At 38.8% G+C, this 14,633-nt stretch overlaps 1 protein-coding gene across 8 annotated transcripts in view; it reads right to left on the bottom strand.

Moving 5' to 3' along the window:
• The window catches only part of GULP1 (GULP PTB domain containing engulfment adaptor 1), a 196,557-nt gene that overhangs the window by 65,525 nt on the left and 116,399 nt on the right, over positions 1-14,633 (bottom strand). For all 8 annotated transcript variants that reach the window (XM_072981322.2, XM_072981324.2, XM_072981311.2 and 5 more), the window contains exon 4: positions 2,089-2,150. In XM_072981322.2, coding sequence (XP_072837423.1) covers positions 2,089-2,150 — 62 coding nt within the window. The remainder of the gene's footprint in view (positions 1-2,088; positions 2,151-14,633) is intronic.

The raw sequence follows: 14,633 nt of genomic DNA on the forward strand, positions 1-14,633 counted from the left end.
CAGGAGGACAAGCCTCGCTGAAAGGTCGAAGAGTGGCCCGCAGATTATGATCTGCAGAGCCATTGGAACAACTGTGGCTTCTGCATCTGTGGTGGATCAGTGATTGGACCATCCAGCTCTGTGGGGCTGAACCCGCATTATCACCACCTGTGTGGGGATATTCATATACGAATACGAATACCCCCACTTCTAGTTATATGCTTTATGTGAATGTGTGGTACTTCAGAGGACCATCTTCAGCAAAATGTTTTTTTTTTTAAATGAAGTCTTTTTAAAGACTTAGATGTTTCAGTAGACAACAACATCTTAAGCATTACAAATCTGGGATATTTCCAAACATCACAGTTTCTATTTAGGCCCTATACTGTTTATTGCTCCTTCATGCTGCCTCTTGATTATATCAACATCTCTCCCTTCAGACTCAACCTCCTAATTACCATTATCATCCTTCTCTTCACTGTTACAAGCATTAGGGAGGGGGGAAAAATCTGAGATCTGGATATGAGAAGCAAATTAAGCTAAGCAAACAATTAGATGCATTTTGGTTATTAAGAGCATTTTTACAACACATTTTTTTAAAATAAATACAAAAGATGAGACCACAGAATTACTAGTTTGGTCCCAAATAGTTTAAGACATCCAGCAATTACATCAGACTATCTTATCGATTTATCTATTTTCTGATGGGCCTCCCTATATTTAGGATGGACAAATTCTTCCAAGATTGTTGTATATTAGAACTTGTGATTATAGATAACATGGGAGAATACTCAGGGACACTGATGCCTTTGATGTCTGAAGTTACCAAATCCAGTCTCCCATGACCGCCATTGTATTTGTTAACATTAACTCAGTAAAGAAAATAATATATATATAAAATAAAACATTAGGATGATATCACAATATTAATTATGTTAATAATTTCATCAATCTGCTATATGGTTCAAGCAAAAAATATGGAAAATTATAAAGAATGACCAGTAATAGAATTAAGAAACAAGAACTAGTAGTTATTACTAAAAGTTAACAGAATTAGAGGTAAACATTCACTGTTAACTTTTTATTTTCAGGCTTAGGGAGAAAGTGAGGGAAGACTCTTATCTCTTCCCTTCTCCTGCTTGGTGCCTAATATAGTGTCATGATCCCCACGTGGCCCCTCCTTGTTTCACCAAACAAAGAGCTCACACTACGTGCCCCTCAGCTGCCACCAGTTGATTACATCCACATTACCTATTATTAATGATGGGTGTCCAGGCCATATGTCATTTTAAAAGAACCAAATAGAAATTGTTTATTGATACAGGTGTTGACAGAACAAGCAATGTTATTAACTCTTAAACAAATATTCTCCTTTATTCCTCTCAACCAACATTCTCCCACCCAAAGTCCAAATCTCTATCTCAGAACCTTATCTATGTCTATCTCAAACTCTCTATCTCAAAACCCTATCTAAACTTCTCCTCCTGCTGCTGTGTTTCTTATACCTAATGACTCCATCCTCCAGCACGCCCATTGGTCTATGTAAATAGCATATGAATATTCATGACCTGGGTGAATGCCACAGTAAGGTTATAGTATTATAGAGGGAAGAGGAGGAGTGGGGGAGGGAGGGAGAGGGAGGGAGGGAGGGAGGGAGGGAGGGAGGGAGGGAGGGAGAGAGAGAGAGAGAGAGAGAGAGAGAGAGAGAGAGATCCTCCATCACTACAATAGCAATAGTCAGAATTTGCATCCTGAATTGCATCCACCCCCGCACAGCGCCGTTTCAGAAGCTTCCCCAGTGCATTTCCACTGCCTGTTTACCTGCTGGGAAAGCCCGGAGAAGCCTCTGACACCCTGCGCCGATCAGCTGTGAGGCGGGAAGGGGGGCAGGAGCGGAGAAGAGCACACACACCCCCAGCAAAGCACCACTTTCAGAAGCCTCCCCGGGGGCTTTGTCTTGCAAAACAGGGCCATAGGAAACATCAACTTGTGAAGCACCAAAACCCTCACCGGAACCAATCGTCTAGCGAGTTTTTCGTCCTGCGAGGCAATCGCACTGTACTGTCCTTCAGTCTGGCTGAAACATTTGTAAATAAGCAGCCCCCTTACCTTTGCATTGTAGGGAATATAGTGCTTTGATAAAGCCTCAGGAGTGTGCATCCACGTTTTGTCTGGAAAAGGAAAGACACACAAAATTTAGGCTTACATATTCTCATGTTCATGATTTTTCTGGACAGGAATTTAATCCATGCTTATGTTTTCTTAATGTTGAAAACAAATTAGGAGAGTATACATATTTGTATGAATGTGTATTTAGCTGTCTATCAACTCACATTTCTCTCTATACACATGTATGCATATACATATTTATACAGAATTAGAACATTCTATAGGCATATAAACATGGCAAACATAAGGTTAAAGGAAATGTGTTGCACAAAGACTTGAAGAACTGCTATAACAATGAAGAATTTTAATTGCTGCTCTTTAACTGTTCAAGGCAATTCATGTATATGGACAGGTTACTTACCTGTAACTGGTTCACAGATGACCACTCAAAGAACCACAGTTACTTATTTGTAAGTTCTTCAAGTTGCCATCTGTGCATACACACATGAGTACTTCTGTGGCTGTGCAGATTCTCTTGGGAACATTTTAGAGTTTTACTCCCTCCTCTTAGCTAATAGACCACTCTACTCAACTGTCATTCCTCAGTTCCCTCTATCTGACACACAGGATAAGTGGAAGCAGAGTGACAGAGAGAGGGCAGGTTGGATGGGTTGGATGTACTCACAGATGACCAAGTAAGTAAGAGACATAGTTACAGGTAAGCAGCGTGTCCTTCTTATTTGTGGTCCTTGTGATTCACACGCATAGGTGACTCCCAAGCTAACTTTTCCGCTGGTGGGAAGTCACTCAATCATACAAGATAGCACTGCACAACTTAATGATGCATCCAATTTGGCTCTAATGTCCAGCTTGTAATGGTTCACAAAAGTCATAGAGTGGGACCAATTTGCAGTTTTGCAAATATCCTATAATTGAACCCCTTTTAAAAAGGCTATTGGTGCTTCCATTGCTCAAGGTGACTGTCCCCTTCAGGAAGTAGGTAAGAGTCATTTGGCTAATTCATATGAAGATCTTAGCCAGCCATATCTCCTCATTACCACAGCTGCAGACATGTTCTTAGTGGTACAGTCAGTAGAATGCCTGGCTGAGTGTATCTGCTGCTTGCTGGCAAGCTTTGCAAAAGGGGCTGCATGTTATCCCATATGAAGTTATGATAGGCTCCCATTGCCACTTCATAGTCAGTAGGTAACCCTAATGCCCAAAGCAGACATGGAATAAATTTGTTTTCCTATAAAGTCCATTTTGCAACTTTCCCCATTCATAGGTGTAGAATGTAGCATGTCCTTGGACTGGAAGGCTTCCACAGTGATGGAATTGGGCTGTAGATGTTTTAATAAGAAAGATGCATCCTCTTCTTGCACTTGATACAAATGTTCAATTCTGTTTCTTGCCAGAACTCTTTAACCCCATTTGACAATATCCTGTGCAGCTAGATTTGATCTGGTTGCACACTGTTCTTTTGAATCTTCTTGAAACGCGAGATCTGTTTTTGGTGGTGATGGTCTGTGTAACTCAATCTTTAAGGATTTTGCCATCCTTGCCATCATGTTGGAATAAGAATAGATACAGTCAGAAGAAGACAGAGAGTTAGGGAGACAGATGGGGATAACACCTGCTGAGCTTCTGTGTCAAATGATTCTGTCTCCCTTTGCTGCACCAGTTGAGGTCTGTCACCATGCTCTTCTGCAGACTCTTTTTTAGAGACATATAAGCTTATGATCTTAAACTTCATTAGTGCCAATACTGTATAGCGCTTTGGAATCCAATTAAACCAGGTTTGCATCCAAACTGCTATCCTTTACTGTAGAAACTGACTGTTCTTTCTTTGGTTTTCTGATCTGGAATCATCCAGCATAATCACTTTTCTACTTTTCTGTTTTTTCTACATTCAGTGTAAAAGGAACTTGGTTTCGTTAATCATCTAGATCAATTACAGACCCTGTTTAATGCTTTTTGGACACCAATGCTGAGCTGGTTCCGGAATCAAAGACCAAGATTGACTTCATTTCAGTGTTGACTTGGGAGAGCCAAACTATGGCTTCATTGGTCACAAATGACTTTGATGTCAAATATGTTCTTAAGGGCCACTTTCATGACATCTTAGCAGACTTTACAATTCTGGGTTTGTTGATCCTCATCCAGACAGCAGAGGCACGTCTTAGCAGGATTTTTCTGCTACAAGACACAGAGTGCTTAAACAGGGCCTTGTTGTTGTTGTTGTTTAGTCGTTTAGTCATGGCCCTCCTGTCTTCCACTGCCTCCTGGAATTGGGTCAAATTCATGTTGGTCGATTCGATGACACTGTCCAACCATCTCGTCCTCTGTCGTCCCCTTCTCCTCCTGCCTTCACACTTTCTTAACATCAGTGTCTTTTCCAGGGAGTCTTCTCTTCTCCTGAGATGGCCAAAGTACTGAAGCCTCAGCTTCAGGATCTGTCCTTCCAGTGAGCACTCAAGGTTGATTTCCTTTAGAATGGATAAGTTTGTTCTCTTTGCAGTCCAGGGGACTCTCAAGAGCCTCCTCCAGCACCACAATTCAAAGACATCAATTCTTCGCCAGTCAGCCTTCTTTATGGTCCAGCTCTCACTTCCATACATCACTACAGGAAAAACCATAGCTTTGACTATTCGGACTTTTGTTGGCAAGGTGATGTCTCTGCTTTTTAAGATGCTGTCAAGGTTTGTCATCGCTTTCCTCCCAAGAAGCAGGCGTCAATGAAACAACAACAATTATTTTTAAGGAGACAGACAAAGACAAGAACTAAATAAGAGGAAGTAAGTTAGTGAGGGGCAACCAATGGGTGGAGTGATATATTAGCTAAGAGGAGAGGTTAATGCTCTGGAATGTTCCTGAGAGCATTGGCACAGGTGCAGAAGTCCCCATGTGTGTGACTCACAGAAATGATGACAAAGAAGAACGCTTGAGACAGAGCTTCAGGTGTTATTAGCCTCCAGTCTCCATCTGGCCTAGCCAACATAGCTAGTAGATGAGGAGCATGGCTAGAGGGCCACACATTTGCAATTCCTGGTCTAAGCAAACCTCAAAACAACATTGTATGCTAAGTCATATTGCAGTGTTAGAGCAGAAATAAATCAACACTTGACAATGGATGGAGGCAGTTCATTTATTTATACATAATTCAACCCATTCTTAAAACTCAAGAGCATATAAAGCAACCGTTTGGAGAAAACGGTATGTTTTTGCCCGTTCACTGAGATCCCCCTCCCCCGTACAGTCAACAGCCCAGCCAAAACACCTTGGTATTAAGAGTGTTTTTCAAAGGCATTAAGGCTTAGACTTTGTCAAGTCTGCACTGAGGAAGCTTTCCCTATGATCTGCTCTCTGAATCTGAGCCCTAAATGGCAGCACTAAAGACCAGCCTCAAAGTTAAAAATAGAGGACCTCAGAGGGAGTACTTCTTTTTGAATAAGTCAAAACCTAAGTCACCTACAACAACTAGGTGTCACGTTTTAGTGCTGGCTATTAAAAGATTGTTCCCAATCGGTAGTATTTGCATAAAACATATCTGAAACTCTTTATATATTCCACCTAGATAGTTCCTCCTTAATAATTTCCTTATTTACTCCTACACATGAAAAAGCTATACTGTACTATTTTGCTTCTGGCTTAATATGACAGCAAGCACTAACTGCTTTTTCAAATATATTTCCATTTGAAGCAAGGGGTTAGACACAGAATAAATTTGACAAGTAGTTTCTTAGCAAAAAAATGAGCAAAACTGAAACGAAAAACCCAAGGGAAATATTTTTAATATTGTTGGTAAACGTTAGTGGCAGCCTAAGCTTTTATGCTGCTGAGCTGGGAGAGGTACAGTGTCCCCATTACTGCTCTTAATAGCTCCCCACGATATACGCATGATCAGTCTCAGATATCATTACAGATGTCTCCTCCATCCAACCCTGGCATTGCTAGTGGGATGCTCCAGGAGACTTCCTGTACTGTTGCACTTTTCCCCCCTCGGAGATCTAGAAATGGACATATAATCCTGTTTCTCTCTTTCACAAGTTTTCAGGAGGCATTTCTGGCTTCATCTGTGGTTTGGAGTTGGTACCTTAAGTTTTTAAGAGCTGCTTTACAATATAAATTCAGCTATAAGAGTTTCCTCTTTCTAGTTAATTGTGGATTGTAGGAAGCCTCAAACCTGATGCATCAGAGCATTTTTTTCTCCAAAAAGATACATTTTAAGGAGAAATTAGAATGGGAAAACTATCTGATTTCTCTTTAAAAAAATACAGTAATATGCCTTAGGCTATATTGCAGCCAAAGTTTGTCATGTTAATAATGATGCAGAACGTAATATAAAATGTTTTTGCAGCATTACAGGGCTTTGTAGATGACAATAAGTTAATTCTAAAATAACCTTAAATTTTAGCAGCAGTTGCATTTAAGAATTGTTTCTCAAACAAAAACACAAGCCAACAAGGATATTGGAACAGACTCTGTATTTCTCGGTGAGCTGTATAATAAATTATTAACAAAGAAAAGCAAATGAGTACTGCTTATATACCGCCCTATAGTGTTTCAAGCACTCTCCGGGCGGTTTACAAGTTAATTATGCAGGCTACACATTGCCCCCCCCCCAGCAAGCTAGGTACTCATTTTACCGACCTCAGAAGGATAGAAGGCTGAGTCAACCTTGAGCTGGCTACCTGGGATTGAAGCCTGGGTCGTGAGCACAGTTTTGGCTGCAGTACAGCGGCTTAACCACTGTGCTATGAGATCATTTTAAGGTACCAGGCTCACCAAACAGTTAAAAATATGCTACTTGAGATGTTCTGTAACTAATAAGACACAGTGGTCCACTGGGGGGAAATTGGAAGAATTCTGAATTGGAATTTGAGGAAACACTAGAACAAAACATAAAATCTCTTCTCTCTTGAACGTATTCTAACAGCAGAACTATTTTCGTCTCACCAAAGACAAGAAACTCTGAGAATGCTTTCAGAAACCTAGGTAATCAGTGGGAGGTCAAAAAGCTTATAAATGAAAGGTTCTGCCATTAACCTCAAGTGGTCCCCTTCCAGCTTGCTCCATGAATGGGCTGGAATACTTAGATCAACTCTATATCCCACGTATCTGCCATCTGGGCATGAATTAGATATTTGTGCAATATCCTTAAAAGTCCTTATTTACAAAGAAATGAATTTTTTAATTGGAGAGATTAGTTGTACATGTACCTTATGAGAGAAAATTTAGTATCAAAGCAACAGGAAAACAACCCTAGCCAATGTAGGATTATGAGGTTGAAATACATGTTAAGAAGTTTAACTGAAGATTATGCAGAGGGATTTTGCAAAAGTTGTATTCAATTTAACAGATGAATGGGTTTTACAATAAAACCCAGATAGTCATGTTTGTTTACCCATTTCTCTTGGAATTGATTTCAATATGGGTTCAGAGTTCACTTTTTATTTGTTTATTTGGAAATATTAAACAGACTTCAGTTTTTCAAAACAAAATGATCTAAGACAACCAAGCCTACAACTGTGTTTACCTCTAAGTCTGCATTCTAAGGCTTCCACAAATATCCAGATTGTCTAGCCACCTAGAGTGGTCGCAAGACCAGATAGGCGGGATATAAATAAATAAATAAATAAATAAATAAATAAATAAATAAATAAATAAATAAATAAATAAATAAATAAATAAGATAGATAGATAGATAGATAGATAGATAGATAGATAGATAGATAGATAGATAGATAGATAGATAGATAGATAGATAGATAGATAGATAGATAGATAGATAGATAGATAGATAGATAGATAAAGTTCTCCATGCAAGAGCTTAAATGCCAATTTAAATAATGGCTAACTAGTAAGACAAGGAAAAGGCACAATAAATTCTACAGACATGGAGTAAAATCCAACTGAAGTTTGATGCAGACTAGATATACTAAGACCAATGGTGATTCCACCCTTTCTAAAACTCCACATATACATGTATTATAAGTAACATTACCAGACCTGAATAGGAATATCTTTGTATGCCTGTAAATTGGGCATGCATGGGTGGAATGCTAGTATGATTGGTAACTGAATGTTTGAAGGTTGTTCTAGTTGACATGACTGGAGTGTAATGCAGAGGGTTCTGCTCAGTGTGAACAGTTTTTAGGATAGAGTCAGAGTGGGCGAGAGGAAGAAGTCTGTTTTAAATTCCATCAGGAGTAATAGTTCTGTGCTAGAATTCATGAGGAAAAGTCTGTCTAGACATCCTAGTGGGTGGGTGATTATCAGAAAGTTAGAGTCTGTAAATAAGTTACTGTATCTCGATCCTGAATTACAGAAAGAGTACCTGTGCGTTTTATTGTTACTTTGACATTTATCATCCATGCCTTAGAACCTACTTTTTCCTTCATACCAATTATCTGTGGTACCTCCATAACATTCCTTTTTTGTTGTTGTTCAAACCAAACTATCTTCATTATTCATTTTATGTGTAACTAAGAAGAAGAAAAGCAGACTACAAAAAGACAGCAATACACCCACATCATGCAAAGCCATTGCCAGTAAGAACAAGCAAAGTGATTAACTAAAGCAGAAAAAACTCTGCTGGAGAGCTGGAATTCAGGAAAAGCTGATTAAGAATTCTTTTCTGCTAGTCCTGGGTACCCAGTTTCCCCCATTATTTTCTTCACAAAAATCTCATAATTCTAATTTTCCAGCAATTTTCCAGCAAGGCAGTAGTAAAATCACTAATAAAAGCAAGGCAGTCAGGATAGCTGGATATACTGCATAAACATGCTACGTCTAATAATGCAATGAAAACTTCTAGGCTATAGGCAAAATCTCTATATTTTCTTGAGAACCTCTGATATGATCATCCGTCTGCAAATGAGCAGGATTCAGAATATAAAGCTTACACTGGAACCTAAGTATGGTCTGGAATGTAATGCCAATAGATGACATGTTATTCACAGGACACAACTAGAGATGGGCATAAACCCCAAAAATTGTGATTCATGGTTCATGGCTATCCACAAACCATGAACTTTCAGAACTTTAAAAAAGAAACATTAACTGTTTTTTTAAATTCATGCTGGGAGAAAAGAGAAAATTACCTCCGCACCCCACACCCTAACCCCTACCAACTACCCCTGTTGCCTCCCTACCTGGTCCTGCCACCACCTCCTCCTCCTCTACCACCATCTTGAAAGACAGCAGGCCTGGTTCCTGGAAGGGAAGCCGGCCACTGTCCTTTGTGATGGCTTCAGCGGAGGAGGAATAGGAGGAGGCAGCAGCACAAATTAGGGAGGCTATGGGGGCAGTGGGAGGGGGCAGGCTGTGGCGGAGGGGAAAACAAACCAGGCAGTTGGTTAGTTAAAGTTGCAAAAAAGTTTCTTCATTTTGGGTCAGTTAAGTTCATTGGTTTGGACTAACCAACGAACCAGTGATTTTTTTAAATAGACTTCCTGGTTCATTTTTGGGTTCGTGTCCATCTTTAGTCACAACTGAAGTACAATGTGCAAAGCAGAAATCTATATGTCTTTGATACAGTGAAATGCATGAGTCCCTCTCTTTGCTTTTCTACACAAATACACAGATCATTGGTAGTACTTCAGAGAATGCTCCTTTACAGGTTAGATCTTACAGTATTTTCGGGGAAACAGAGCATAAGCTCATCAACTGTCTTTTCATCTTTATTTAATTGTCTGAAATTCTTATTTATTTATTTTATTTATTTATTTGATTTGTATCCCGCCCATCTGGTAGGTCAGTACCACTCTGAGCGGCTCTTAGGGCACAATCATACATCAGTTCTGTGATAATTCTCATATGGGACTGACAAATGGGAAAATAGTTAGGAATTTATAAGTAGCAATGCACGAATCAATCACATTTTCACTATTTCCCATATTCTAACCTTTTAGATATTAAGCATTTTCTCCGTTTTGTTTATAATGAAATATATTGATTTTCATTAGTTCTTATAAAAGCAAATAGATATTCTCATCCATCTGCACTGGCCAAATTCAAGAGGTCCTACTATATCTACCCATGTAGTTGGTAAAGGGTTGGAAACCTGTCAAGAAAAAAAATAAACATTGGCCTTAATTTCACACTAGCATAGTTGAATGTGCAGGGATTTGATTGCAGAGTTTTCAGAACCAAGTAGTTAACACTCTGGGCCTGAATGGACAATTTTATTGATTTGAATTTCTTCCACTTTTATAGTTTTAAAATCTCAAGTTCCTTCCTCTACAGATATGAAGAAATCCATGAATTACTTAATTTTGATCCATCACAATCCTTTCATGGACAATGGATATAAAGGCGGGTTGTATAAATCAGAGGCCACAGAAAAACAGAGTAGAAGATGAATTTCTCCTTGGATCAAGTTTTTGGAAGCTAATTTGTGTAGTCTTTACGCAGTTGTGAAATTTTGTTGCCAAAGTATAACAACCGTAAGATGTGACTCCTATTTAACAAGGTCAGTGTTATCTGCCAACATTTGGTTCCTGGGGACATTCTACAGAATATATTTGAAGCATCTCAATTCTTTTCGATGCAGCTCTGAATTACAAAACTCAGAGTATGTGGATGCCTCTTTGCTCTCCACTTAATGTTCTTCAGCAGTTAATGTTCAGGAATGTTCTTCAGAAGACAAGTGAGTTATCACACTGCTGTGATTTGTCTTCTAATCTTCCCACACCTATTTTTCTTAAACTCTTATAAGACCTACATTGTTGCGAGTTTGCAGTGGTAACTCTTCATGGTGGGTTTCAAAGGCCACTGTTATATCTTTCTATATTTCCACAGCTTTGACTATGTATCACTTTGAAAAATCCAATTATGTCTGTGATATGACATGGAACTGGGGACTGGAAATGGAAACGGCTGAGATTTGTTAAATGTCACATAGCCAAGTGCATAACACATAGCCGCCTAGAGTGGTCCGGTGGGCCAGATAGGCGGGGTATAAATTAAATAAATAAATAAATAAATAAATAAATAAATAAATAAATAAATAAATAAATAAATAAATAACTATGGCTGAATACAGAGGTGTTCAAAGAGAAATTTCTAAATTTCATTTTCTCCTACATTCAATTTTTGCTTTTAATTGCAAATAATATTTCTAATCCCACACAGTACTGTTCTGCAGCATCAACCCAGATTACTCATAGGTCACATACTACCGTCGTTATTTTATGACTGACAGAAGATTTAGTCCCTCATCTGATGAAAACATGTCAACAATGCAAACAATGGCAAGCAAGGAAACATTTTTGATTCTTAAACATTGGGCAGTGTTCTGAAGCAAAATCAGGAAAGTGAAGGACTGGAAAAAAATCACAATGGTTTCCATCACACAGGGGGAAAAACACAGGGGGAAAGAATTTCTCCTGACTTTTTTTTCTTTTCCCCTGGGGTTTCATATTTCTAAGGTAGATTTTCTTGTAAGATATCAAATGCTCTCAATATCACACATATTCACAATTTTTGTGTAAAAAAATAAATAAGTGTTGATCTCTTACTTCAGTTTCTAGATGAACTACTGTGGCCCTAACATTTCTAGTAGAAGTGTTTTAATAATATTATTATGAAAAACTGTGATTTCACGTGACAAGAATTAGGGATCCACTGTTGTTCTCAGGTAGGCATAGGCAATTCCCGATGTTAAAAGGCCCAATTAAAAATACTTTGCAAGTAAGCAATTTCAGCCACCATTCCCAGTAATTATCCTTGAAGATACAGTACATAAATGCACTCTTGTGCCAGGATTCTGAAAGCCTTATCTTCCTTCTGCAGAATATCTGCTTCCTTTATAAAACACCAATTTTTTAATAAAAGAATTTATATGGCAGCTTATTAAAATGGCAAAATGCCATTAATTCCAGCATTAGACAAAGCCAAACTGGCTCATTCTGTGTTATTTAGGCCAGTGGTTCTTAACGTGGGCGATAATGCCCCCCAGGGGGCGATTTCATTTTTCAGGGGGGCGGTAGAACGAAAAGGGGCGGCAGGGGGGGCGCTGGAGCAAGCCAAACCTGTGAAGATGGCTGCAACCTTTTTACAATGTGCATGAATATATATTTTCCTCCAATCTTAATTTAGTTTCAGAGTTTTCGTCTTGAAATTTTTAGTTCCTGCATTGCGGTTTGTTTTTATGCTTTTTAATATTTCTTTTTCTGTCTTAAAATTCGCTTGCAACTAAATCATTAAATGTTACTTTTTGGGGGCATTTCATTTTCTTGGAATTGAATTTTGTTTTCAGGTGTCATTGGATTTAAGTGTCTTAAATAATAAATAAATAAATAACTAAATAAATAAATAAATAAATAAATAAATAAATAGATAGATAGATAGATAAATAAATAAATAAATAAATAAATAAATAAATAAAAAGATATCATCACCGCGGGGAGGGGGGGGGGCGATGATAACTTCCTCAATGGCTCAAGGGGGCGTTTCTTTCAAAAAGGTTAAGAACCACTGATTTAGGCTGCAGACAGATTTCAAAAAAAGTCCCGGAGTATAACAACACTTAGAGGTTCACACTGGGAAAAAATTGTGATAGGCCAGTTAGTACATTTACACAAAAAGCAGCTGAAAACTGAATCAAATTGCCTCATAACCTTATTTCTATTTTGAAATATATCATAATAACCCTGAAAATGTAAAATGGCACTGGCTCCCACCCTTCCTCTTTTTCCATGGATGAAATGCTTATTGGTAAGAGTCAGGCCAGTGTGCGTGTGTCCTCAGAGTATGCACTGTCTTGCAGTGTTAAACTGCAGTATTACAACCAAACAGCTTGAAAACCGTGCTTCTAGATTTTTTTAACACTGAGTCTTGCTAGAAGAGAATTTTTGGCTCCACTCAAATCCACAGACAGCACTGGATTTGCCCATTCCCATGTGAGTGACTACAGAGTTCTCACAAATGTGAACAATTGATGAAGTATTTTTTTTGTAAATTTAACATAGCCAGCTAAAACTGAACTAAAATGATAGAAGGATATACTTCTTGAGAAAGGGACTACACAAAAGGATCTTGAAAGTTCTATGTGGCATACTGTGATGTCATTATTCATGGATTAGCCCCTAGACAGTACTAAAATGTTCTCAACAGCACTTGAAAAGTACATCTTTCTAAGCATTAGAGGAAAAGGGGGATGATTCTTTTATTCAAGAAAATGAAGGTAGAATACCTCTAAATTATGTTGTGTCAGGCTGTGACATGATTGCATTAATCCTCTGTAAATATTTTGAATACTGCTACAGAGGTGCTGCAGAAGACACAACACTGTGGTATTATCCACATAAATAGCAAATGACTCCTGTTTACTTTGCAACATCTTAGCTGAGCTTTAGAAAGTAGTTTTCCAAGAACTATGATGCCCTGCCAGCAATGAAAGGGTTTATTTACTGGGTTGTGGAGCCCTGTGGCTCAGTGGTACAAATGCAGTACTGTAGCCAAAACTCTGCTTCCGACCAGAGTTCAATCATAAGTAGTTGGCTCAAGGTTGACCCAGCCTTCCATCCTTCTGGGGTCAGTAAAATGTGGACTCAGATTGCGGGGGGTGGGGGTGGGGAATGTGTAGTCTGCATAATTAAATTATAAACTGGCCAGAGTGATTTACACGCTAAAGGGTGGTATATAAGCAGCACATTTTACTTTGCTTTTTGGATTGTCCGGGGATCTTAAAATCTAGGTAGTGTGATCTCAAATGATCTGCTGAGGCACATCCTTGTTTGCATGTGTACTCAACTAGTAAGCAGATTTGTAACAAGCAACCGGGTTTTCAATCAGAGGCATAGTACACATAGAGTGGATTTTTATATTAAGCTCTCACTCAGATGGAGAACACCAACTGTAAACCTGACTAGCTCAAGCTCACTAATTAAGAATCCAAAAGCAGATTTAATTTTTACACATTTTGCTGATCAAAAACACATACGCTCACATTCATTACAAAAGAGAAAACTGCCTTGGCTGGCTGGCATCCTCACTCCCTTGCAAAGAAATGGGCATGGCAAAGTCCCCCTACCCATATCCCTTGGGCATCACCACTCAAGTACACATATATTACGATTAAGAACAAGATTAAAAACAATTTAAATCTGTAAGATTTAAAACAAAGTGTTTCTGAGACACCTGCTGCTGAAGAGCCTCCCTGAAGAAAAAGGTCTTTGCCTGATGATGGAAGGACAGGAGGGAGCGGGCCAGCCTGGCTTCCCAAAGCCTGGGAGCAGCTACTGAGAAGGTCCTCTCTCATGTCCTCATCAAATAAGTTTGGAAGGTGATGGGACCAAGATAAGGGCCTCTCCAGAAGAACTTAAAAGCCAAGAAGGCTCATATATGGGGTGATACAATTCTTGCAAATACGAAATTGGAGGTGGTGCAAAGGAAATGATAGAGCAGGGACTACGAAGCCGTATAATCGGGGCAAAAGAGTGGGCGATAGGGGCAGAAATGGAGTTGGGATGCAAAAATGTCAGTTTTGCTTATCCCCACATTTGACATTTCTAAACTTCAAGTTCTTTCTGTCCTAAATA

The sequence above is a fragment of the Pogona vitticeps genome, chromosome 1, assembly GCF_051106095.1.
Source record: "Pogona vitticeps strain Pit_001003342236 chromosome 1, PviZW2.1, whole genome shotgun sequence".
NCBI classification, from domain to species: Eukaryota; Metazoa; Chordata; class Lepidosauria; order Squamata; family Agamidae; genus Pogona; species Pogona vitticeps.